The sequence below is a fragment of the Setaria viridis genome, chromosome 7 (assembly GCF_005286985.2).
Source record: "Setaria viridis chromosome 7, Setaria_viridis_v4.0, whole genome shotgun sequence".
Classification (NCBI taxonomy): Eukaryota; Viridiplantae; Streptophyta; class Magnoliopsida; order Poales; family Poaceae; genus Setaria; species Setaria viridis.
In genome coordinates this window covers 26,631,850-26,656,424 of record NC_048269.2, presented here as the reverse complement: position 1 = coordinate 26,656,424, position 24,575 = coordinate 26,631,850, and the positions used below count along the sequence as shown (strand labels likewise).

General features: G+C 44.3%; 2 protein-coding genes and 1 long non-coding RNA gene across 3 annotated transcripts; 2 read left to right on the top strand and 1 right to left on the bottom strand.

Moving 5' to 3' along the window:
* Nucleotides 1-3,952: 3,952 nt before the first annotated feature.
* LOC117863711 (uncharacterized) lies at nucleotides 3,953-12,955 on the top strand. Its single transcript, XM_034747529.2, has 14 exons — nucleotides 3,953-4,344; nucleotides 4,614-5,294; nucleotides 6,197-6,400; nucleotides 6,607-6,918; nucleotides 7,100-7,218; nucleotides 7,463-8,530; nucleotides 9,098-9,239; nucleotides 9,335-9,494; nucleotides 9,590-9,753; nucleotides 10,043-10,122; nucleotides 10,692-10,791; nucleotides 10,930-10,991; nucleotides 11,591-11,750; nucleotides 12,234-12,955. Exons 1-14 carry the CDS (start codon nucleotides 4,171-4,173, stop codon nucleotides 12,402-12,404), a joined length of 3,597 nt encoding a protein of 1,198 aa, XP_034603420.1. The 5' UTR covers nucleotides 3,953-4,170; the 3' UTR covers nucleotides 12,405-12,955.
* Nucleotides 12,956-13,587: 632 nt separating this feature from the next.
* On the bottom strand, nucleotides 13,588-15,802 carry LOC117863714 (uncharacterized). Its single transcript, XR_004642283.2, has 2 exons — nucleotides 15,166-15,802; nucleotides 13,588-14,039 (listed from the first exon to the last, which is right to left on the bottom strand). It is a non-coding gene; the product is annotated as an uncharacterized lncRNA (long non-coding RNA).
* Nucleotides 15,803-17,554: 1,752 nt separating this feature from the next.
* LOC117862912 (mitochondrial import inner membrane translocase subunit TIM23-2) lies at nucleotides 17,555-18,741 on the top strand. The gene has a single exon (XM_034746466.2). It carries the CDS (start codon nucleotides 17,871-17,873, stop codon nucleotides 18,459-18,461), a length of 591 nt encoding a protein of 196 aa, XP_034602357.1. The 5' UTR covers nucleotides 17,555-17,870; the 3' UTR covers nucleotides 18,462-18,741.
* The last annotated feature ends 5,834 nt before the right edge of the window (nucleotides 18,742-24,575 follow it).

The following is a 24,575-nucleotide window of genomic DNA, read 5'->3' as shown; positions in this document are numbered from 1 at the left end:
CGATGATGACGCCGGGGAGATGATGGCTATTTCGGCGCCCCGTTTCGACTTCATCGAGCGCCTCCGCCACGCCCAGGCCACCGATCCCGCCTTGGTCGCCATCCACAACGAGGTTCGGGCCGGCACCCGCACCATACTGTGGGCGCTGATGGACGGCATGATTGCCTTCGATGGCCGCTTGTACATTCCCTCGGCGTCCCCGCTGCTGCAGGAGATAGTGGTCGCAGTCCACAACGACGGCCATGAAGGCGTCCACCGCACCCTCCACCGGCTCCGGCGGGACTTTCACTTTCCCTCCATGCGCCGGTTGGTGCAGGACTTCGTGAAGGCATGCGTCACTTGTCAGCAATACAAGTCCGATCATCTCCGGCCGGCCGGTCTGCTTCAACCTCTGCCGATTCCGTCGACCGTGTGGGCTGACATCGGCATCGACTTCATCGAGGCCCTGCCCAAGGTACAAGGCAAGACGGTCATCCTCTCCGTCGTGGATCGCTTCAGCAAGTACTGCCATTTCATTCCCCTGGCGCACCCTTACACTGCCGAGTCCGTCGCCCACGTCTTCTTCGCCGACATTGTTCGACTCCATGGCGTTCTGCAGTCCATCGTGTCGGACCGCGATCCAGTGTTCACCTCGGCATTCTGGCGTGAGCTCATGCGGCTCACAGGGACGAAGCTCTACATGTCGTCCGCCTTTCACCCCCAGACGGACGGCCAGACCGAGGCTGCCAACCGGGTCATTGTTATGTACTTGCGCTGCTTCACTGGCGACCGTCCCCGGCAGTGGCTCCGTTGGCTGCCCTGGGCCGAGTACACATACGACACTGCCTATCAGACCTCACTCCGCGACACTCTATTTCGTGTGGTGTATGGCCGGGACCCGCCGACCATTCGTTCCTATGAGCCTGGGGACACCCGTGTCGCCGCCGTCGCCCAGGAGATGGAGGAGTGCGCCGCCTTCCTCGACGACATCCACTATCGCCTAGAACAGGCACAGGCGGCCCAGAAACGTGTCTACGACCGGCACCACAGGCCCGTCTCCTTCCAGGTAGGCGACTGGGCTCTTCTTCATCTACGGCAGCGGGTGGCAGCATCCCTTCCACGCTTCGCAACAGGGAAGCTCAAGCCGCGCTACGTCGGGCCGTATCAGGTGACGGAGCTCATCAATGAAGTGGCTGTGAGGCTCCTGCTTCCTCCCGGGGCTCGTCTTCATGATGTGTTCCATGTCGGCGTTCTCAAGAAGTTTGTAGGTGTCCCCCCCCCCCCCCCGCTGTTGCCTCCGCTCCTCCATGGTGCTGTGGTGCCTACACCAAGCCGGGTGACGCGCGCTCGCCTGGCCCGTGGCGTCCGCCAGATACTAGTTGAATGGCAGGGCGAACCTCCTGCTTCGGCCACATGGGAGGATCTGGACGACTTCCGTACTCGGTTTCCTTCCTTTCAGCTCGAGGACGAGTTGGACTTCAAGGCAGGGGGAGATGTCATGTACGGGCGTACATACGCCAGGTGCAGACGCGCCCGCGACGTACGCCGCGCTGCCGAACGTGCTGGGCAAGCACTGCTAGAATCAAACTCTAGCAACTAAAGATAGAAACTTAGTTTTGGTAATTACAATCAAGGAATACTTTCTACATTTAGGTTGGGCCATTGGCCATATATATGCTGCTGTAATCGTGAACATTGGCAAGCAAGAATTTATATCTCCTATCTTCCTTTCTCTGTTAAGCCTACGGCCGAGGGGGATAACCTCGCCGGAGAAGACGGCCGACGGCTACGAGCTACGTAGCCGCGGTCCGGCCAGTCGGGGACTCGACGTCCTTGACACAACGCTTAGAAAATGATAGAAAATCCTCTTGGCTGTCTGTGTGTTCCTTCACTGAACCGAAGCATCAAGCAGATCGCACTCTCTCCCTTAGGATGAACTTCAGACACCGGTCGTGGAGAACAAATCAATTATTAGCGGATACAGAAAAAGGTGTTCGGGTTGCTAACAATCTTCTTCTTCTTTGCATCTAGATCATTCTGAATCGCAGATGGGCTCCGCCGCCGCCCCCATGTCCGTCGCACCGCAGCTTCAGTTCAACCCCATAGCAGCTTCCAGGTGCACAGCGACTCAAGCCCGCGGCTTCCGTGGCCGCGTCTTCCTCCTCTGTCTCATTCACCTCCTTGGCACGGGGCGTTTCGGGCGGAGGAACGAGCGCCCTGGCCGCCGGCGCCGGGACATTGAGCCGGCGAGGCGGATTCGTCGTACAAGTTATTTGCAGAAAGACTCCTCAATTGATCCATGTATTTACATGTGACCCCCTAAATCGGATCGCGACTATCAGGGAAAGTTTGGTTCCACGAACTAAAGTTTCCTATCACATCGAATCGAATGCTTAAATATTAATTATAAAATCAATTGCACAGATGGAAGCTAATTCGCGAGATGAATCTATTAAGCCTAATTAATTCATAATTAGTACGTATTTATTGTAGCATCACGTTGTCAAAATATGGATTAATTAGCCTTAATATATTCGTCCCCCGAAATAGCCTCATCTGTGCAATTAGTTTTATAATTAGTTTATTTAATTCTCCTAATTAGTATCTAAATATTCGATGTGACAATGACAAGCACCCGCTTGATCGCGATCCAAATATTTCCAATAAACTCCCCGCGATCCAAATAGTTTCAAAAAAACCCCTAAACCTCCGCAGTCTCTCCCGTCCGGTGACGGCGACCGCCGCCTCACCGTCGCGAATGTACTTCCACTCTTCCCATGGCTCTCTCCTTCCGCTTCCCATCCCCGCAGTATTTTCCCAGCCGGGCCACCGGCGACGAAGCGACGGCGATGTCCGCGGCGGATGGCCGTAGCCCGTAGCAGAGCCTGCCCGGCGTATGTTCGTGGGTATTGGCCGGCCCAACTCTCAGAGAAAACCTCCTCCTCGTTCTCTTCTCACGTCTTCTACGCATTCGCCGGTGGCGGTCGTCCGTCGGATTAGAAAGTTTCGAAACCGGAACACCCTGCCCCCTCCCTGGCCACCCCTTTGCTTTTGCTATCTCTTCAGCCTTAGCTGAATCTGTTCACACTGAATTGATTAATTCAGTTGCACTTTGGGAATCCTCGGTGATCCCTGATTAGAAGGGATGCAAAGCCCTTTCTATTCATTCCCTGCCCTCTCTTATTTCTTTCACTGGCTTTATAATGGAGCTGAGCCCAGAAGAGTGCATGCAGAGCAAGAGCAGATCAACGTTCTGCTGTTGCAGTTGTACAGTTCACATCCACACCACCGTTCACGGCTGATGTATGCTACTAGTATCTGACTTTTGATTTGGTTGTGGTCATCAAGAAGCTGGACACTTTGTCTCTTTTGCGCGATTAAATTGTTGTGCTCAGAGATTCCGATTCAGACTGAATTACAAACATATGCAGATTTATGGATTGAACTCGACGTGTTCAAGACATCTTTCACGGGTTAAATTTGTTTGCAGGCCCGTTCGTTCCCCCAAAAGATATTTTGACGGCCTTGATAACTTCATATCTTTAAAACCTATTGAAGGCGAGCCAAAGGTAGGGATTTTCACAAATTCCTGCTTCGCATATCCTCCATTATACATAATTACATAATTGTAGCTGCACATGTGCTGCTTTTTTTTTTTTGAAAGGCGCATGTGTTGCTTTGGTTAACATTGGTAAAGCATCTGTGATAAGCTCAGAAATGGAATTGGTCGAGTCACACAGTGCGAGTGTGAGAACGCACAGGCGCACGGCAGGCGCGCAGCACAATCTATCAAATATGAAAATCACACAGATATTCAAACGCTTGTAATGTTCAAAAAAAAAAAACAGCGTAAGTGTGAGACACATTCGTCGTCGACCAGACGCAGGCCTTGTTATGGTTTGGGCTGAAATCAACCGAGCCAGAGCCCATATCAAAAATCATCAGGCGAAAAGGCCCATCCGGCGGCTCGCTCCAATTCGAAATTCCATTTCCCCATTCTCACCAGTCACCACCAACCTTCGCCAGTCCCTCGCCGGCGAACCTTGGCGCCGCCGCCCGCCAGGCCCGAGCCACCAGCACCATCCTCGGCCTCCTCCTCCTCCATCTCGCTTACGCACAGAAGGGCGGAGCTACATTTCATCAAGTCACGGGGGAGGGCAATAAACCCTAGCTAGGCCCTGCCGGGAGGGTATGGAGGCGGCCGCCTCCAGCCTCTCGTCGCTGCTCTCCACCCTCCGCGTGGACGGTCCCTGGACGCCGCCGGGAACCTGGGAGTCGATCACCCCCGAGAGCGGCGCCGCTCGTACCTCAGGCCTCGGAGGGCGCCCCCGTCACGAGCCGATCTACGAGCTCGCATCGGTTACTGTAAGTGAAATCTACCTCCCAACCTGCTTTGATTGGGTGCCATTTCGAGCAGTTGGAGAGAGTAGAGGGCGAGTTGCTTGATTAGGGATTTTTATCAGGGGAGATCTCTGTTTCACTGAACGTTTAGTTGTTGGATCCACTACTTAAACTCTGCATTCATGCCACCATTTGTAGAAAAAAAATTAGTGCGACTACTGTTTCATAATATGAGTGCCAATCTATTTCAAATTATGCAGTTGTGGAATCTGATGATCGCCCATGTTGTGCAGGATGATGCTTTGGTTCGTTTGGCTTTACATGCCCTGCATGGTGTCAAATCATCGTTAGATGAGATTGATGAGCTTTTCATGGTGTTCTCCTCGAATCCGGCTGACAGGACCTCTAGTCGTGTCGCTAATGTGTGGTCACATTCATCCAGCACTACATCCGTGGGGCACATTCTCAAATCTATACGCTCAACAGGTCTTGCGGTCTTCTTCCTTTGCAAGTTTGTGCACTTTTATCTTATCCAAAGCCGAGAAAAGAATTGTGCAAGTGGAGGAAGACATGAATGTGAAGGTTCTGATGATAAAGACACTGAGCAGCATCAACCTTTCAGTCTAGTAAACCAAGCATTTGCTGCAGCAGTTGAAAAGGCCCTGGAAGGCTATTTATGTTCCTTGAATACTTTACCAGCATCAATTAAGCTCAGGCGTTCATTTGCACAATGTATGCCTTCCAAGATTTCAGATGGAGTGAGTTGCAATTTCACTTCAGAAGTCACTCTTCTGGAAGTTTATCTACACACTGAGGAATTAAGAAGGCATGTTAAGTCCCTTGGAAATATTTGTTTCCCTAAGTTTGCAGGTCTTACATTGTGCCAGGAGGGTTTGAATACTGATGCAAATGTGGAGTTTGAGAATTTCCCACGGGGCACTGATCTGCTTTCCTATCTGTATGTCCATCTTCGTGTAAGACATCATCTTACGATTTAGGTTTTGAACCCTTTGCTTTTTCTGATTTAATCATACTTCTAAAGGAAATTCTAGCCATGTGCTGCTTTATGAGTTATATGCTTGTTAATTTCTTGGTTTTACATGTATTTGTAATCAGATCAGATCTTAGATTTACATTTGTTAATTAATATCTCATTCTCATGAAGTGTATATTCATACTTGATGTACTTACCTTCCAAGTAGGCTAGTTGCTTTTTTCTTGAATGTAGGCCAGTTACTATTACTAGATGTTCTACTTTCCAAAAATATTAGTGTACTGTCGGGTAGACTGTAGACCTTACTGGTTTCAGTTTTTATTCTCTGAAGTGTGGCCCTACCTCTTATTACATATTCCCCAGATGCACCAGGGAGTTTCAAATGGAATCTATCAAGTGCCTATTTTATTACTTTGAAGTGCCCCCATCTTCTTTTTTTTTTTTTTGGGGGGGGGGGGGGGGGGGGGGGGGGTTGGGGGTTCGGGGGGGGGGGGGGGGGTTGTCAAAGATATTAGTACCTACCTCTTTCTTTTATAATAAGCAAAGGCAAGATATTGGATGCCCATTTGATGACACCTGAATTTGTTACTTCATGCAACGAAAGTAGATTTGATAGTTCTAGCATAATGCATCTCCTTTCTTGGGTGTGACGCTCTTTCCGGCGATCATCCTTTGTTTTGTTTTCTATATAGTTGCTCGTATGATTTTATCATCCTTTCCATGTATATGCAGTTGCTTGGTTGGTTTCCACCAAATTGAGTGCTACTTTTTGTTTATGTCATATATGTCTTGTTCATCTTATACATATAATGATATAACATAAAATTTTACTACGTGAAATGCTGAATGATTTTTTCTCCATTTTGTTTTACCTCAATTTAGGATGCTGATCCAGTTCACTATGGATTTCTGAAGTATCTCTTCATTCGTTCTTGTGAACCATACTTTAACTTCATTAAGTCATGGATTTACCGAGCTTCTGTTGATGACCCTTATGAGGAATTTCTCATTACACAAACTGAGAATAAGGATGCTCGAGGAGACTCTTCTGACATACTAGATGAGTTTACACTCTTCCCCTTGAAGGTAAAATATTGCTTTCTTCAGTGAAACTTCAAATATAAAAGCTTTATGTAATTTTTCTCCTCTGTTAATACGATTTACCTTTTACATCAGAAACCGAAGGATATGACCCATTGTTAACATAAATCCATTCGTAGTCACTGTCATTTAGTTTACTACTCATTTCATATTATATCTAACCTCATTTTATCATGATCTGCTGTCAACAGGGAAGAAATCATGTATCTGCTCCATGTTTTCTAAAGGAGATATGCCATCCTCTTTTGCGTACTGGCCAGCAGCTTCAAGTGCTCTTGAAGCTTCTAAAATCCTGCAATCTTTCTGCTACTGGACAAGATGCTTATCCCTCTCATAATACCATTCGTATGGAGGGAGTTCTCCCGTGGTTTGATACGCCAATTGAGTCTTCAATGAATTCATTTACATTCTCAAAAAGTAGTGTGGAGGCAGTAACATGCAAAAGGGATGCTATGTACAAGTTGATGATGGAGAAGCTGCAACACTTTTTCTCGAATGTTGAGGTCTAGTCACATAACTGCATTACACTCTGCTTTTATCTCCAGCACCTACTTCTTCTCCGGGTTTTGCTCTAGCAGAAGCAAGAATACATGCTTTTATGTTGGCGTTTGTATCAATTCACCTTCTACTCTTCATCTCCTTCGCTTCTGTTTGCCACTATGCTGACAGAAGGTTGTACTTCAGGTGATTCCTTTTGATACTGCATCGAACTTCCTACATAAGAGGACGGACCATCTGGCTACATCAGTTTCAGATGCTGAGCTGTACTATGGAGACAGCGATGCTGCACTTGCTTGCAAGATGTATGTCCTCGTTTTAATTTTCCTGCAATTGCTGTTTGTGGGCATATTTGAATTGCGCAAATTTCATAGGAAACAGTTTGGTCCCCCGCAAATAGGAATTTCCCCATGTTTCAAACAGGGTCTCAAAGTTACTGTTTCCACTCATCTTTCTGTATAGATAGCACTTATGCTTACTTATGCCATTAGCAGACAATGGACATTATAAGTCCCTTGTTATTGTCTGATTTATGTTTTCTTATGTCAGGGCTGCAGATGAAAAAGATAATGATGCTTCTTCAACTTCACAAGAATCTTCAGATAAAGAGGATCCCTTGGAATCTTCAGAATGCTCTTCTTATACCTCTATGGATGATGTTGAAGTTGAGAGTGCTACAGCTTGTGACGATTTGTCTAGTTCCATGTCCTCACCATACTGTACAAGTACAGGTGAAGCAAAATGCTCCTTGGTTACCAGAAAGCTGCTTTCTTCCCAAGCCAGTTCAGTTCACCATGGGATAAATCATGCAAGCCCTATTGATGAGTCCGAGAAAGATGACAACTTGAGTTACAGACATGTTCCTACGCACTCACAGAATATTAAGCATAATGCGGCGCTTGACGCTTTAGAATTGGATTATCAGTATAGTCAGTTTTCACCATTTGACAGGTTTATGAAGAGAACCTGTTGCTCATCCGAAAAAATGAATTTAGTTGAGGAGTTCTTATATACTGATCATAAAAGTTCAGTACAGAAAGTATCACATGGTAATGTAGTTTATCCATTACATTCTGAATCAGGGTCTCCTAGACTACTGAACAGTAAAAACTATGAGAAGTCTGGTAAGATAAATCAGGCATGGAATACTAGCATTCCTTACAATCTCAGTTTGAACCCCATACTGAGGAATGCAGCTTGTTGTCATACGGAGAGTGATTTGCAACATAAAAGCAAGAACCGAGCACTTGCCAGCTTTGATTTCGAGTCAGTCACAGACCCATGTGAAGTATATTGTGAAAGGAGCCCGTCCTGCCTTGTTGAATCTGTAAATGGAGCAGCAACAGTTGTCCAGCCCAAGACTCAGCTTTCTGGACAGCCTGATTGTTCTAGCAAGCTTCTTCAAGCTGAGGCAAGAAGTCAGGCATACCTTACTTCCTCAGGAGAAGTGGCAGAAGTTAATCTTCAAGAAAGTGCTTCTGGTGGCGCATTCTGGGAGAAGTCATTACAATATAATGATAAATCAAAAGAAAAAACAGCTGGGGATTTTAGCTCGGAGTTTGATATGCCCCTTGATATTGTTATTGAGAAGTGCATCATGCAAGAAGTTTTGCTTCAGTATCCTTGTAGCTTTCCTAATGATTAAATGGTTTATAGCTTTAGTTATTTAAGAACCATTGTTATGTTATTCTATATTACTATCAGTATCAGAAAACACTTAATAGTTTTTTGGCATCCCTACTACAGTATTTATATTTACTCTGCAGCTTTCTTATATGAAACCTGGAGCTTTTTCTTCAGTTCTGTTCTTCAAGCATTTGTAGTGCAGATAGTTCCAGGTTTGGTTAGTTGTGGGCTTTAAGAAAGCTATGCGGAACATCAGAGAGTCAACTTTGTTGAACACTAAGTTTTGATGTACTGTCTCTAATTGGTCTCTTTGTCTAATTTGGCCCAGTTGTAATTGATTATGTAATTAGTGTATATAGTTTTGTTTTACCATTAGTCTTGTTTATTAACTGCTTCTGTTACTGAGAACTTTTCATATCAAGTCATGATAAATGGTACTACAGTTTTAGTTATTTTTCTTGAAAATATTGTCAGTGGTTTTTAATTCTAAATCTTAACCCCCTCAAAATGTAGCTAGGTTTCTTCCAATTGTTACCCTTTGTTCCTTAACTTTAAAAGATATAAATATGTTAGCAGCTTCACAATGAAATTGCTTGAGGAGGGGTTTGATCTTCATGCACATCTGCTAGCTCTGCGGCGGTATCATTTCATGGAATTAGCTGACTGGACAGATTCCTTTATTTTTTCAATTTATCATAAGGTAATGTTTGTTTAACCATATTATTTTAGCCATAGGTCATATGGTTGGTGTTTACCTCTATAAATCTTCTCCAACCTTGAACTTCCCCCATGCAGAAATGGTCATTCGTTAAGCCTGAGCAGAAAAGAGCAGAGATCCAAGGGCTTATGGAATTGGCTTTGCAGAGGTCTTCATGCGATTATGATCCTTATAAGGAAAGATTGTTTATATACATGAGAGAGCAACCCATTTTTTCCTTTGATGCCTCTGCATGTGGTAATAATTTCACTTGTTCTCCAGCTATTAATGTTTGGCACGATAGCTAAAGTTCTACTTCTCAAATTGTTAACTGCTCGATTCTTTACTTCCAGGTCTTGATTTGCTGGATGATATCTTATTGGGTTATAAAGCTGAATGGCCGGTGAATATTGTCATTAGAGAAGACACACTTAAAATATATGCTGAAATATTCTGTTATCTTCTTCAAGTCAGGTTTGCGGTGTTCTCACTAACTGAAGTATGGAGATTTCTAAAGGTATCCTTCCCCCACTGATGTTTTATTCACATCATTTCATTCATTTAGATGTGCATACTATGAGAACTTCGACTTCTGATACTATTTCTTGTGGACAGAAGCAATTATATTAGTACCCAATGATCTTGGAACATTATAGAGTTGATTAATCCTGAGCTCAATTTTCTTATCAAGTAGCTACAAGCGTTTTCTTTTGCTCTAGTTCTGATAATAGATATTGCCATATTGGTAATGTGAGGCTTTTTTGCTATGTATGTGAAGGTATGACTCTTGTACTAATATATTACAGGAGTTGACACAGCTCATCAGTCGCTCCAGCCATAGTAGACCTGATGTGATGAAGAAATTGAATTTTGTAATGAGAGTGAGGTACTCACGTCTAGATCTTTATAAAGCTTTGTGGTGTCCAACCATCAATCTTATATTCCTCTTATCAGTTTTATGCTGTCACTGAAGTATTAGGAACGAAATGCATTTCTTCCTAAATTGTTTGATGCATTGTTGAATCTCTTTGCTTCTGGAATTCCTTTTGAAATGCAATATACATATAATAGGCATGTTCTTCTCATGGTAAAGCAGACATAATGTTCATATCCAATTAGGCAATTATCCATCCAGTAGCATCTGTAGTAGATATAAATAATTAAATATTAAATTAACGCTTGCATAAACCAACATTCTGTTATCTGTTTGCCTCAGTGATTTGTTCTTAAAAATTTTTTTGTTCAAATTTCTCTGGAACTAAACTCACTACTGATACAGCAAGTCAACAAAGCATACTGAATCTTGCTGATCCTGTTGGCTTATTTCTAGTTTCTTGTGCCGTATGCCCATGAATAGCCCTTTTACCTATAATGAACGCCATTTGGCTTTATTTTTGTCAGCATGCTTCTGGTCTTAACTGTTTGCCTGTCTTTCTGTTGCATGACTTTATTTAGGCATAAAGTTTATCATTTTCTATCAACACTACAGCAGTATCTCCATTGCCATTTATCTGATATATCATGGCGTCGTTTTCAACATTCCCTTAAAAATCAGGTATAGTATTTCGATCACTACTCTTGTCAAACTATTTTCAACCTGAGAGTAAATATGGTTTGTTAGGCTTCCTGCCTTAATTTTTGTGTTCGTTAATGCACTTATGAATAATGTTACTGATATTCCGTTATTGCTTAGGTGAGAGATATACTGGATCTGGAGTATGTGCATATGTGTTATATTACTGATGCACTTGACATGTGAGTGAGACCTTCCGGAAAAGAGTTATTTTCTAATTTACGATATTGATTATGTATTTATGTATGTCATCTGTTTAAACGAAGAGAACAACAGCAATGTGCAGAACCGGCATCTATATATGCTTTCTCTTTAGTGGTGTAATTCATTACCATCATCATAATATACATAAAACATTTCTTGACTGTAATGTTTTGGCTTGTCATGTTTGCATTTGGTTACCTAAGGAAGTATCTAGACCTACTTTCACGCAAGGGTTAGAGTAGATCCATAGATGGCATGGAAACACGAGGATTACCTAATTGAGTATCCAGGCTCTAAGATTGTCTTTTAACTTGTCAAAAGAAGCTTATCTTCTCTATCTTATTTTTCTTATCTGCATATCATCCTATTTAATTTTGATGTAGATATCCATGAGTATTCAGAGTTGGAAATGTAAAAACAATGTTTATAGATTTGTCTGGAAAGATTACTTTCACAAGACGATGATGTCCACATTAACACTTATTGTGACTGGGCTGGTTGAATGCTTATTAAAGTACCCATTGTTTTCTGATTGATTGGTGTGTTAGTTTTTAACTGATCATGACATGTTTTTCAGATGTTTCCTATCTGATGAGTCAAAACAAGTTGCCACAATAGTCAAAAGCATGCTGCGTCTGGCTTTGGAGTTACGATCATGTTTTCAGATTCTTGGTAACACTTGTGATTTACCAGAAAATCAACTCAGTAATCTGCATTCTCTTATAAACTTCTCTCAGGTATTCTCTCAGTTTCGTTCAATGTAGTTTGATTTAGAATAGGTGGCAGTGTGCATTGTTTCAGCCTTTCAACTCCAGCATGCAAATTGAAAAGTGTCTGACTGATCTGGTAATATGAGTTGTATGCTCTGTTCGAACCTTTTTCTACTCTATAGTTTCTTTGAAAGTATCTATCAAATATGTTCGAAGTGGTTTGCTGTTGGTTTCCTGTTCTTTCCTTAAGCAATGTCCTTAAATGCTGATCTAGATCTAGCTGTTTGATCATAGTTGTCAACAATGGAATCCCTGTCACACTGCATGAACACTTAACAGATTGACTGGTTTGTTAGTCGCTGTGATCTGCTAAATCTTTGTAGATTGTTCACTATTACCCACTGCAGTAGTTTAGAGGGTCTCCATTTCCTCCAAATCTCACCTTGCCACAAGTATTATCTGGTAGTAGGCTTTTTACAGCCTTTAACCTCCGTATGCTTTTCAATGCAGGTGGATGCAATTAGAACGAGGTTTGAGGGTAACATCAAAGATATGTATATTTTGCATTCCAAGTCTTCAAAATATGGGGAGCTTGGCCTTTCCCGTTTCTGGGGGTATCTGAATTACAATGAGTACCATTCTACAAAAATCAGTAGGGATATGGGCAGCTTCTGTTTTTGATAGGACATCTTAAGACTGAAGTAAGGTTTGCCTTTGGGGAATAGCTCACCATTCACAACCATTGGTGAGAGGTGCATGGCTTTGTTTTGGTTCTTCTGGAATCAGCCCAGCTTTTCCAGCCACCCATGGCATAAGTTATTGCTTGTTTGTGCTGGTTGTAGTGCCCCTTACGCATCTTCAGTTCAAGAGGTACACACTGCTAAGGTTCTCCTTTTAGATAAACACGCTGGTTTTTTTGTTTTCCACGTGTCTGCACCTATCCCTTATACTCCATTCAGCGAGTTAAAGAGACCCCCACTTCAAACATGATGTTCTATACTTGGAGATGGATTGATGGGTTGAGAAACTATAAGACTGGAAGTGCATTTAAAATTTGAAGGGGAAGTCGTGTAGCTTGATTATGAGACATCGGTAATGGTGTTTCTGTTGATTTAGTTGGGGAGTGGATGTATATAATATAACATGTAGTTCTTGGAAGGGTGGGTAATTCTGTATAGTTGATTCTTAACAGGTTACTCTTGATAAATGGAAGGTGTGATTGGTTGCTCTCTTGGCCTCTTGTACTGTTCTTTGAGTCGATCAACATGTCAGAAGAATACACTTCAAATTTCATGTGTAGAATTGAACATCACTCTTTGAATATTGAGCTTTCTCCCCCCTATAAATTTGTCGAGTATTTGTGGCAAATCGTGCGGGTGTAGGCGTGCGTCGTCTTTGTAATTTTTTTTTAGAAAAATCTAGAGATCCACCGATATTGCTTCTGCCGCTGGGGTGCGTGCGGGTCGCCGGAGTATTTGCTGATGCGGTTTTTGCCTACTGAGACGGCGACGCCAACCTTGGCGCTTGGGAAGCGGCAGCAAGACAACGCCGGATGCAGTCGCGGCAGTGTATTTGCAACTGCGGCGCTGCGTAGCTTCGCGCGGACTATAGGCTGCTGGTGGTTCGGGCCGGTTCGTCAGAGGTAAGGTAACGATGAGCTGTAGCTTCGTGCCGGTGATGCCAGTGCTCGCGCTCACGTACGCACGCCGAGGTCAATGAACACGCTCGTACAAGCATAGGACTAGGTCATGCCGCCGCGATAACATACTCTTTTAACCGCAAGAAAGCTACATCTCTCTCTATGGAAATCACTTAGAGATCACGAAAACACACGGATCATAAGCAAGCAGCTGACAGAAGCACGGCCACCAAACTGCATTTCTGTCCCCTTATTAAACGCGCCCCTGTAGCATCAGACAAGACATGTCATCGTCCAGATGACCAAATACCAGCTTAGCTAGCTGGGACGACCGCAGGATGCAATTTGTAATGACCACGCGCACGGCGTGTTAGGGACTTGTCACTTGCCGGAGGATGTCCCTCTCGGATGAACACACACACACCGTCCGGTGACGCACTACTAGGCTAGCTGCTCATCAGGGGCGTGCACCTCACCTGCAATTCTACTGTGTAGAATCCGTTTCTTTTCTATCTGATGATTCGTGCAGCTGTATACATCCACATGTCGTCAAGTTGCCATTGCACAGCAGGGGCTTTTGACGGACACCAGCTAGGCTCCAAAAGGGCATCCCATGTAGTGCCTTGACAATGTGTTATTGGATCACAGGGAAGTTTATGTGTTTTCCAACCACACAGCTGGATCAGGAGAAGTTAGCATCACGTCAGATGTGTACTTATTTTTTGACTATGCTTGCAAAGCTACAGAAATGGCCTTTCTGGATCTGTCCGTGATTTAGAATCTGCATATCGAAGTAAGCAGGAATATCTGTCTGCTTAATTTTATAGTTTATTTTGGTTAGACAAGTGCAGCCAAACAAGCTGTATGAGACTATACAAAAAATTGATTCCAGAGCAGGTATATAACAACTAGTATATATGGTACTGAATCGATTTGGACCGCAGCAATTTTTCCTAGACTTGATTTGGAGCAAAAAGAAATCTTCAAATTTGACCATGCGGCTCATAGTACGGTATGATGTAGTACCAAAGAACTGGCAGCAGAGTGCACACCGCTGGGGAATTCTGGAAGCGATCTCTTTTCAGGGAATCAAATCACATGAAAGATGAAACTGATGTATGGAATATGGATGCCTTTTTATAAGATAAGGATGCTTATAGAACAATTGTTAAAATAGTTTGGTTGGGATGCGAGGAAAAAATGGTATGTCATGTAAGCAAAACAATATGACTGAGAATGTGTTAATCGCTTTTTTCTGAAGAAATTTGTGGCTTCAGAAATTAGCAACTGCTCGTATAAGCAATGTTATGAAACAATATTAACAGTACTGCTATATCATCGTTACAGGACTCGCATGACATGATATATAACCCTTTAATCATATTCATATCTCGCTAGAGCTTCATGCTATCTTAATTTCCTGAAGAAAAAGATGAGCTAGCTAGTGATCATATGTGGTTCTGATGGAAGATTATATGTCTTCACATCCACAGGCCTTAAGAATGGAGCTCGTTCGGCAACCTTCGGATAATCAACAAGCATATTTATACAGCAATACCTTTATTTTGCCGTACTGTTAGAAACCAAGAAATCCTAGACTTTTCTCCTTTCAGTTTACAAGCAATGCTAGCTTAGTAGCTTATCTCAATGAACTCATATAGTTCCTCTCTATCTCTATGGAATCAACCGTTGTGTTGAAATTTTACTATACATAACAAGCATAAATCAAGCAGACCTTCTGCTACACTTCTGAAAATGAAAAAAAAAAAGACACTCAGGAAGAACCAGCCTCAGAACACTTACCAAGCTAGTAGCTAATAACGTTTCTCTCTCTCTTTTTTTCTGAATGAAGAATACATGAGTGATATTGGTTCGGCTCACATCACATCCGCCGACAGACTCAAGGAGGACATGAGCCGGAACAATACCACGCCATGTCGTCTTCTTCTTCCTCCATCCTCCTGCCATAGATGGATGCCCCCAAGTTGCTTGCTGCTGCCTGAGTGCCTGGGCTTGCCTTATACGTGTAGACCTGAAACTGTGTTCTCTGCTGATGCCTAAGCGGCCATGGCATGGGTTTTAATAGGGAGTGGGTGGCCTCCGAGGTGAAGCCGCGTATTAGCATCTTAGCATCCTTTCCCTTCTACTCATGGCATTATATAATTTCAATTAGCTTCTGGATCTGCTCAGCCTAATGGTCTGGGGACCATTATTTGGATTGCTGCTCACTGCTCTTGTGATCTGATCTGCAGCCTCCAATTTTCTGCAGCAAAGAGGGATTGCTTATTCTATCCCTCTGTGCTAGCTACATTTGGGTAGCCCTGCAATCCTGCTATGCACGTAGGTGTTCCTTTACAGCTCTAAATAGTAAAGCCGTAATTTAAAAGGACCATGGTGAGACACACTTTCAGTACATAATCTTTGGGAAATGATTTATTTTAGTGCTCGCTTCTGTTCCTTGCAAGAACTTTAGGAAGTCGATCTGCCTGCATCCTCTCATCATCCTTTTTTTGAAAAACTCTCATCATCCTTTGACATCCCACCAGCAAGTATTACAATTACGGGTGACATTTGTCAAAAGATTTGTCTACTTGTAATGTGGTAAGTGGCATGGTACTTTCATAAGAGGTCCAGTATCCATTGCTGTACCAAACAGCTTATGCTGAGCACTTGAGCTGATCGGTTTCACATTCAGTGCTCAACTGTTCATACACCTAAACACCAGCTCCCATCGCTATTTCCTGCCCTTTCTGAAGCTGCCAACTAACCTCTCTGTATGTGAAGAGATGTTGCCTCCGTCCTTTCTTTGTCGCAGGGAGGCAATACGCGGCCAGATTCGTAGGTGATACAGGCCAGGTTCAGAAGTTCAGATAGCAGCAAGCAATGTCCACATGGTGGTCCTTGTGCACAGTTGCTGCCTCATACCTGTACGCCAAACCTAGCGCATCGCCAATTGGGAAGGACAGCATGACAGCAAGAGCATAAAGAAAAGGAAATGCGATGCTAGCTTACTGGACGTACGAGTGCCACGCGACGATCTGGACAGGAAATCAGCAAGAATCCAGGGAGGAAACCAGCATCATTATACTAACATTTAGCGCCATGATTAGAGTTCTTGCATTGTGAGGACGAAACTCTGCTGCCCTCGTCGGGCTGATCCGTTCGGTCCTCCGACCAATCTGAACATGTTCTTGGGAGATAAAAATTCGTGCGGCCGAGATGCGCTTCAGTCACCCGATCTTCCCTCTGACCGGAACTGCTCCGCTTGACGTGCGAACCAAGCCGTGATCGCAGCTTGTGGTTGTGATGCACTGCCCTTGGAGTTCATGAGGGCGGGTTTTAAAAATGATCACGAGTAGTCCTTTTTGGTGCTTGGAATTTTAGATTCTAGATCAGTACGAACTGTATTGTAAGTGCGGTAGTGTGGTCCCCTCGTAATCTACTAGCGCCGCACCTGTTCAGTTTGGTCAGCACATAGAGGAAATTGTCTCTCTATGGATCAGGATTCATTTGGTCCACCTACAGCCGGATGTGGAGGACCAAATCAAATGGAAATGGACAACTACCATGCTCAGTTTGTTGCAACATACAATCGACATCACACAAAACTAATCTGGCGAGCACATACGGAGAACAAGTGCAAATTTTGACAACATACCGTGCTCACATCGCTGGAACATTTTGACAACATCGAAGATTGGTGGGAGGCAGCTGCTCGCTCAGTTAGCAAAGATGAAAGACGTAACTTCAATGGTTTGGTCATCTGCACCATGTGGAATATCTGGAAGGAGCAGAAACAGGAGGATCTTCGAACACCAGTTTCTCCCTGTCCAGCATGTTGCAGCTCGCACTAAAGAAGCGGTTGATGAGTTTAAACGGGCTTTTCGTGTAAACACTTAGGACCGTGTGCTCGTTTAGCGAGGTGTCCCCCTGGCGACCTTTGTTCTTGCGGCCAAGTGCTGCATGTATTTGTGTGCAAACTCTTTCCCTTCTTAATTGAAGGGCAGAGCTCCTGCCATTTTGTTAAAAAAAAAAAGGTTGCCCTACTCTACGCCCTAGAAAGTCCCTGCTGTTGACCTGTTTTGTCCGGCAGGGGTGTAGAACTCATGTGGTGTGGGTATCTTCTGTAGGCTTGTGATAATATAACAAGAGTACAAGACCTTGGTGGCTTGGTTGATGCTAGACCAGGTTGCTGGCTGACCTTCCAATGAAAATTGAGATGTTCCCTTTCCGGGGATGAGCACTTGAGCGACGCGAGATGTGCGAATGGATCTAGAACTTACAAGCCAGAAAGCCCACTGGGCTAAAAACGCAAGCTAGTAGAAAACACGTGGTACACACACGGCCCAATAAAGCCCACTAGCCCGTATCAACACCGCCGCACGCCCGTAGCAGCCACGCACTGTTCTTCTGCTACCCCAGGCGTCCCGATTCGCGAAGCCACAACCGCCGCGCCGGCGCCGCAGAACCCTAAACCCCACCCGACCCAACCTCCCCTCCTCGCCGACATGGCCGACTCCAGCGACCAGTCCCCCTACGGCGGCGAGGAGCGGTCTGAAGGCGGCGCCCGGCGCGTCTACACGCCGTACCAGCCGGAGGGCCTCGACCTCCCCTCGGTCCGCGCGCTCTACGACCTGCCGACCTCGCCGGAGCTCGTCTTCAGCGAGGAGCGCCGCGAGGCCCGCAGCTGGGGCGAGAACCTCACATTCTACGCCGGGTGCGGCTACCTCGCCGGCTGCGCGTCGGGGGCCGCCGTGGGGCTCCGCCGCGCCGCGGCGCAGTCCGAGCGCGGCGACTCCGCCAAGCTCCGCGCCAGCCGCGCGCTCACCCAGTGCGGCGCCGTGGGCCGCGCGTACGGGAACAGGCTCGGCATCATCGGGCTGCTCTTCGCGGGGGTCGAGAGCGGCGTGGCGGGGTTCCGCGACGCGGACGACTGGAAGAACACCGTCGCCGCGGGGCTGGGGGCTGGCCTGCTTTACCGCGCGGGGGCCGGGCCGCGGTCCGCGGTCTTCGGTTCCGTCGTCGGGGGACTGATGACCGGCGCAGCCCTCGTGGCGAACCAAGCTCTCGAGAAATACGTGCCTGATCTGGCTCTATAAACCGGAATGCCTGACGTACTAGTAAGTTTCAATCTACCGGATTGAGTTCGGCAGTAGTAGTTAGGCTAGTTAAGGTATTATGCATATGGAATCTGTATAAATTTCCAAGCTTTATTGCTGATGACTACATTACTAGAGTGCAATCTCTGTCCTGAATTCGATAATGGTCAGTATGTTGATCTAGGGGTACCAAGATCGTACTGGGAATGATCTTGAAGATTCAAATTTGAATACTTTGCTGCTCTTATATATCTATATGAAATTATGGCTTCCCTTGAAATGCTTTGTGGATGATGAAAAATTGAATTGCTGTTAGTATCGTTCAGTATTTATTAATATGGCGCATTGTGTTGCTTCTGAGACATTTGGATTAGTGTGCCTGTTAATGCTGCATAAGCATAAAATATGATTGTGTACCGTCCCTGCAAGTGCAAGAACATATCCATTATTGGCCCTATATCATTCTTCTGTAAATTTATTGCCATGGCTTTATTCTTGAAGCTGTCTTAGTGTAGCAAATCTAGTTTTATTCTTGTTAAGTTGTTATGGCGCTAGTTGCATCATGCTACTCATGTTCGAGGCAAGACCTACTGCAAAATTCAGACTTTTCATGGACAATTTTAGGTTTTTGGTCAAATGTGAGTTGGTGTATGTATTTCCTGTGATTTGCCATGACTAGGCTACTTAAGTTATATTGCATAATGCATATGGAATTTGTACAAATTTCCAAGTTTTATTGCTGATGACTATATTATAAACTGCAAATCTGCTGAGTTAGCTGCTAGTGTGAATGTTGGTTTATGGATATCAAGTTGTTATTGAATCTTGCTTTGAGACTCAAACTGAAGGCTGTTATGCTCTACACATCGCAAATTAAGGATTAATGGTTCTTGCATTTGTATTGTTTAATATCTTAAAATATGGTGTGCTGTGGTTTTTTGTGAAACATTTAGATTGGTGTCGATGTTGATGTTGTATAGAGCCTTTGCTTTTGTATAAAGTGGGAATTGGATCCCCTTTTATTCCTTGTTCAGTAGATCAATTGTCAGGACATTTTTCCTGCCTCAGCAACTCTAGTTTTACTTGTAAAATGTTTTATTTGTGATTCAGAAGTAGCAATGCTTGTACAAGGCAAGGCATAATTGAAATGGCATAGAACTTGAGGCATATTTGGTGTAACTGTGGTCTTTGTCATGCCTACCATCTTGCAAATGCTAGGTTATTTACCCCCTCCCTCCCTCTCAGATTTTTGAATCATATGACCATCTCTGTTCCACATGCTAGTCATGCTCATATATGTGCAGTTAATACGACATATGCCTTGATCTTAGAAACAAGTTTAACTTGGGCTTGTCTTTTGTTCTTCTGATTCCCAGTTGAATTGGATGGTACATGTTCTGTGAAGCTTGAAACTCATTATCACTTGCTGCTTTCTGGGGAAATTTGACATTTCTAGATGTAAATGTATCTGCTTGATTTGATTATTCTTCAAGAAGAGGGGTATATTGCACCCTCTTTCACCCATTATCTACAATCCATCTCATTGAAAGATATTTGTTTAATTCTGTGATTTGGTGTTCTGGTATGATATTTTCTGGTTAGCTACTACCTGGATTTGAATTTTGATGCTTTTGTCCATGCTGAGATAGTTGTATGAGACAACGCTGGATGTAACTGTTGCCCCCCTCACTGGGATTTTTCTTGTAGCAAGTTAGAACTCTTTGGATCATTCTCAAAATAAATTATAACTTCAAAACAGGGTGGTTGGTAAACAGTTATATAATGATGAACACATTGCAGTGTAATGTTAAGTTCTGAAATGATAATAGTAAGCATACTGCTGCCCTTTCGTGTGATGTTTACACACTACTTTTCCTACTTTCTTTCAATGCTTAAATCCACTGTGCTTATTTGGTTTCATACTTTGTGTAAATGCTTAAATCCACTGTATTTATTTGGTGCATGAAAAATCGTTGACATTTCGCTGAGCTATGTGTGTGTTCTTTAGTCATTTAAGTGGAGCCACAAGACTTCATATGAGGTTATCTGAATATCTATTTAGATTTTTATTCAGCTCCTACAATGCTAGCTTTTGCTGCGTGATACTGCTGCTGAAAACGTGCAGCAGTGCAGGCCATTTGGCGTGTTGCTTCTGAAGGAAAGGTAGTAGAAGACATGTGTTTATGGAATGATGTGCTAGGCTCAAGTTCAATGCAGGACACAGTTGGGAGAAGTGCAGGGGCCAAACTGCAGCAGTTTTGTTTCTGGGCTACAGAGCAGGCAGCACAAAGTCGTTGCCCTCGCGGGCCTTGCCTGCCCATCTCGAACGCCTTTCCTGCCGCTGAGGATCTCACCTTCGCTGTCAGCTCGCACGCGGCTTCAGATTTTGATCCAGCCGGTTACAGTAATGGCTGAGGAACCTAGCCGGTCATCCCCAACTTCCAACTTTAACACTATGCAAAAAGAAGATTCCCCATCACATCAAACTTGCGGTACATGCATGGAGTTCTAAATGTAGATGAAATTAAAAACTAATTGCACAGTTTTGTTGTACTTTGCGAGACGAATCTTTTAAGCCTAATTAGTCAATATTTGGATAATAATTCACAAATACAAACGAAACGCTACAGTGTGCTACAGTGCTGTAACAGTAATTTGACACCTCCAGACTTCAACTAAACAAGGCCCTAAACTGCAGGCTCGAGAAAGCTCCATCGGACAAGAGACAAACGACAAACGCACGCCACCAGTGCTGAACTAAACTGCAGGGCTCTGAATTTCCAGCCTCTTATGATGAGATCGAGCTGCTGGAAGTTTGGGCCTTGTTTAGTTGGGGAATTTGGGAGGTGCCAAATTACTGTTACAGCACTGTAGCACACTGTAGCGTTTCGTTTGTATTTGTGAATTATTGTCCAAATATTGACTAATTAGGCTCAAAAGATTCGTCTCGCAAAGTACAACAAAACTGTGCAATTAGTTTTTAATTTCATCTACATTTAGTACTCCATGCATGTACCGCAAGTTTGATGTGATGGAGAATCTTCTTTTTGCATAGTGTCAAAGTTGGGAGTTGGGAGTAACTAAACATGGCCTTGGTCATCAGAGTGGGCATCTACTGTTTGCACCACGCTTCAACCGGCCTGGCTGAAATTCCACTGTGGGCTCTTTCAGCCTAGTCAAGACAGGATTAATTTAACGGAGCAAGGTCTGATCTCTCTCATCCGCTATGACCGCGGTCTGTAAGAGTGAGACAGGTCCCTGTGGCAAGGTCAGAGCTGAAAGCCCAGAGCCGCGCCAGTTCTTGGAGCTTAGCTACCACTCGTCGCCTTTTTTCTAGTGCCCCTTCAATGTCAAAGCTCAGAAAGCTTGTGGGGTTAGATCATGGCCTCGCCAGTCACTGTGCCCCCCGCAACTTTCTCCCGCCACTGCTTCCACGGCGCATAATGGCCAGGTCACGAAGCACTGGAGCTGGAGGGGCCGCCGCAGCAGCAGCAGCCTGTGCTCGATCGATGGCTTCTGCTCCGCCCGCCGTACGTCTCCCTCTGCGTGCTACCCTGCCGAGCTCAGGCTCATCATGGTAATAATTTGTACTACTTGGGCAGGAAAACTTGACAATTTTTCACACCTTTTGTTGGAGATTTTCTTGCTTTTGCAAAATTCCAACTTTATCTTGCAAAGCTTCATGAGATTCCTATGCAGTACTGCTTTTCAGTTTCAAGCATTTTTCTTTGGTTGAAAATGCTGGTGCAATAGGTCAATTTTGTGCCCACTCTTTTGACCAGGAAACCAGTGGTCCACATGACAGAGGAGCTTTCCCCCATTTGGAGCACTTTTCCCTCTACTCATACTGCACACGCGCGGTTGCTCAGAGTCACGCAGTGGGCGCTCGCTGTCTCTGAGGTACAGTTCTTGACCGCTTCGTCCTCAATCATGGTGCTCTGGAGCTAGGTGCTCTAGTTGTTGGCTCTTCTCCTCTGAACTTGCAAGAAACTTTCAGAGGCCAAAAAAAAACCCAGATTTCTCCCGATCCATGAAGCATCCTATGGCGAATATGTGTTTACCATTGGTCCAATCCCTATTGCCTCGGCATGTTTTTATCCTAGGAGTGATCATGGCATTTCAGATGGAGACCTGCTTGCACGGGAGCATGCTCTGTCTGTACCTCACCGAGGAGGCTCTTGCATCCAAAGGGCATCACCTAGGCTTATATTCTTTGGATGCTCTGAAGCAAGCAAAGGGAGGAATGCAGTAGCGATTTTTCATTTTTGGTAAAAGAGAATCTCCTCAGTTCAGGATATTCTTTGCAGCTGCAGGAGCTGTCGATGTCAGCAGTAGCAAGTATATAGGAGCAACATTATGAACAGCAGCACTCTACCAGTACTCCCACATTTGCTTTTCTGACTTCTACTCCATGGAAGGGAATAAAAAGGGTACAGTCTTTCTAGTTTGTAGACATTGTTGGCACAAACATGATCTCGCAAAAAGCTTTGGTGTTGCCAATTTCTTGATCCCTACCCCTAGAAAGTCATCTTTGACACGATCAAACAAAAGGAGGCAAAGGAAAAGATGGCTGGGGCAAGAATCTCGCTTGTTCCTGTTCTTTGGTGCTCAAGCCTGAAGCGGAAAGCAACAGTACGGCAATGGTACTCTGAAGTCTGAAAGGAGCACGGTGACTTTGCCACTTAGGCCTCCTCCAAAGGTTGAGTCAGCTGCTAGCTCTTAACCCATACATGTCATCTAAGAGATACAATAAAAGATAGTTTCTCCAATGAACTACCTCTTAGGCTATCTCTTATTACTTTTAATGGCTGCATGTGTACAGATGATATGATGCCCCTTGGTGCGCTCTTACACAAAGTATACATAGAAACAAACATCTCAACTTATCTCAGCATAGTAGTAGCTTAGACATGTCAGCTTTGGAATAAAATAAGGTGTAGTTCTTCCACCTGCTAATGTCCGTACAAAACATGATAGCTATATCATGTAATCTAGTTGTACAAAACATGATAGCTATATCATGTTAATCTAGTTTACAATATTGAAGGAGCCATGCATATTACATTCAGGGCACAAAAGACAGGAAATCTAATTGCATTCATCAAAACAGACTGCCAAAAGCTTGAAGGCAACCCACAACATTGAACTCCTATTAATGAAAGAAAAATGAGTTGCCAATCAGTAGTAGAATCCAATGAAAGATAAACCAAACTGCAAATAAAAAAAGAATCATACCTAAACAACGCACAATTGTTTCACAAAATAACCAATGCATGCCTCCCCTGAGAAAAACAATTGATATTTCTTTCTAGTTTCTAGGTTTAATCAGATTTTCCTACCCTTCTTGATACAACATGCATTCTACAATCTATACAGTCTCAACAAATAGGAATATACTTGTTGCCTATAGAAACAACACACTCGGCAGGTGAACAATTGTTAAAAAATATATTTCTTACCAATCTAGGAACACATGACTGAATGGATTGGCCTGTGGCAGAGGTCCGTTCCACCACGCTGCACAACATAGAAAGCATCATCAAGTGACACCAATTTCCATGAAATAGGTACTGCAATCCACACCAAGGTTGAGTTTACCTGGTTGCTGGGCTCCTGGTGGCAGAGCCATTGCGCCACCAACAGACTGAAGGGAGGCGGATGAGGTGGCGTCAAAACACCCGGAAGCAATTGCAGATCCTGCTGCGCTTGGCGGCGGCGGCGGAGCTACTTCTCGCTTGAATCGACGGCTCATCTTGCTGCATAGGTCGTCGGTGTAGGACGTGATTGGTTGCAAAGGGGTGAGGCATACATGATGGAGGGGTGGTACCGGCCAGCGGGAGGCAGGATGGCCTGATGCAATTGCGTTAGTTTGGTTGCACATTGCTGTCGTCCTGAATAAGTCAAGCTACTGTTTGGTTAAATTAGATGGACAATTTTCGTGTATGAGATGGCACAAGAAGTCTTGTTTGGTAGGATGAATGGCAAATGTTCAGAACATCCCATGACCATTTTGGTGAGGTTACCACCAATGTTTAGTAGCATGAGCAAATAAAGTGTTATGTTTATCTTACAAAGATTGTTGTTCATAAATTATTTTCAAAGGAAACTAATTAC

Coding starts and splice junctions, on each gene's coding strand:
- LOC117863711 (XM_034747529.2), top strand. CDS start 4,171: ATGGAGGCGGCCGCCTCCAGCCTCTCGTCGCTGCTCTCCACCCTCCGC. Junction 8,531..9,097: donor ATGCAAGAAGTTTTGCTTCA/GTATCCTTGTAG, acceptor TAACTTTAAAAG/ATATAAATATGTTAGCAGCT. Junction 10,123..10,691: donor AATTTTGTAATGAGAGTGAG/GTACTCACGTCT, acceptor GACTTTATTTAG/GCATAAAGTTTATCATTTTC.
- LOC117862912 (XM_034746466.2), top strand. CDS start 17,871: ATGGCCGACTCCAGCGACCAGTCCCCCTACGGCGGCGAGGAGCGGTCT.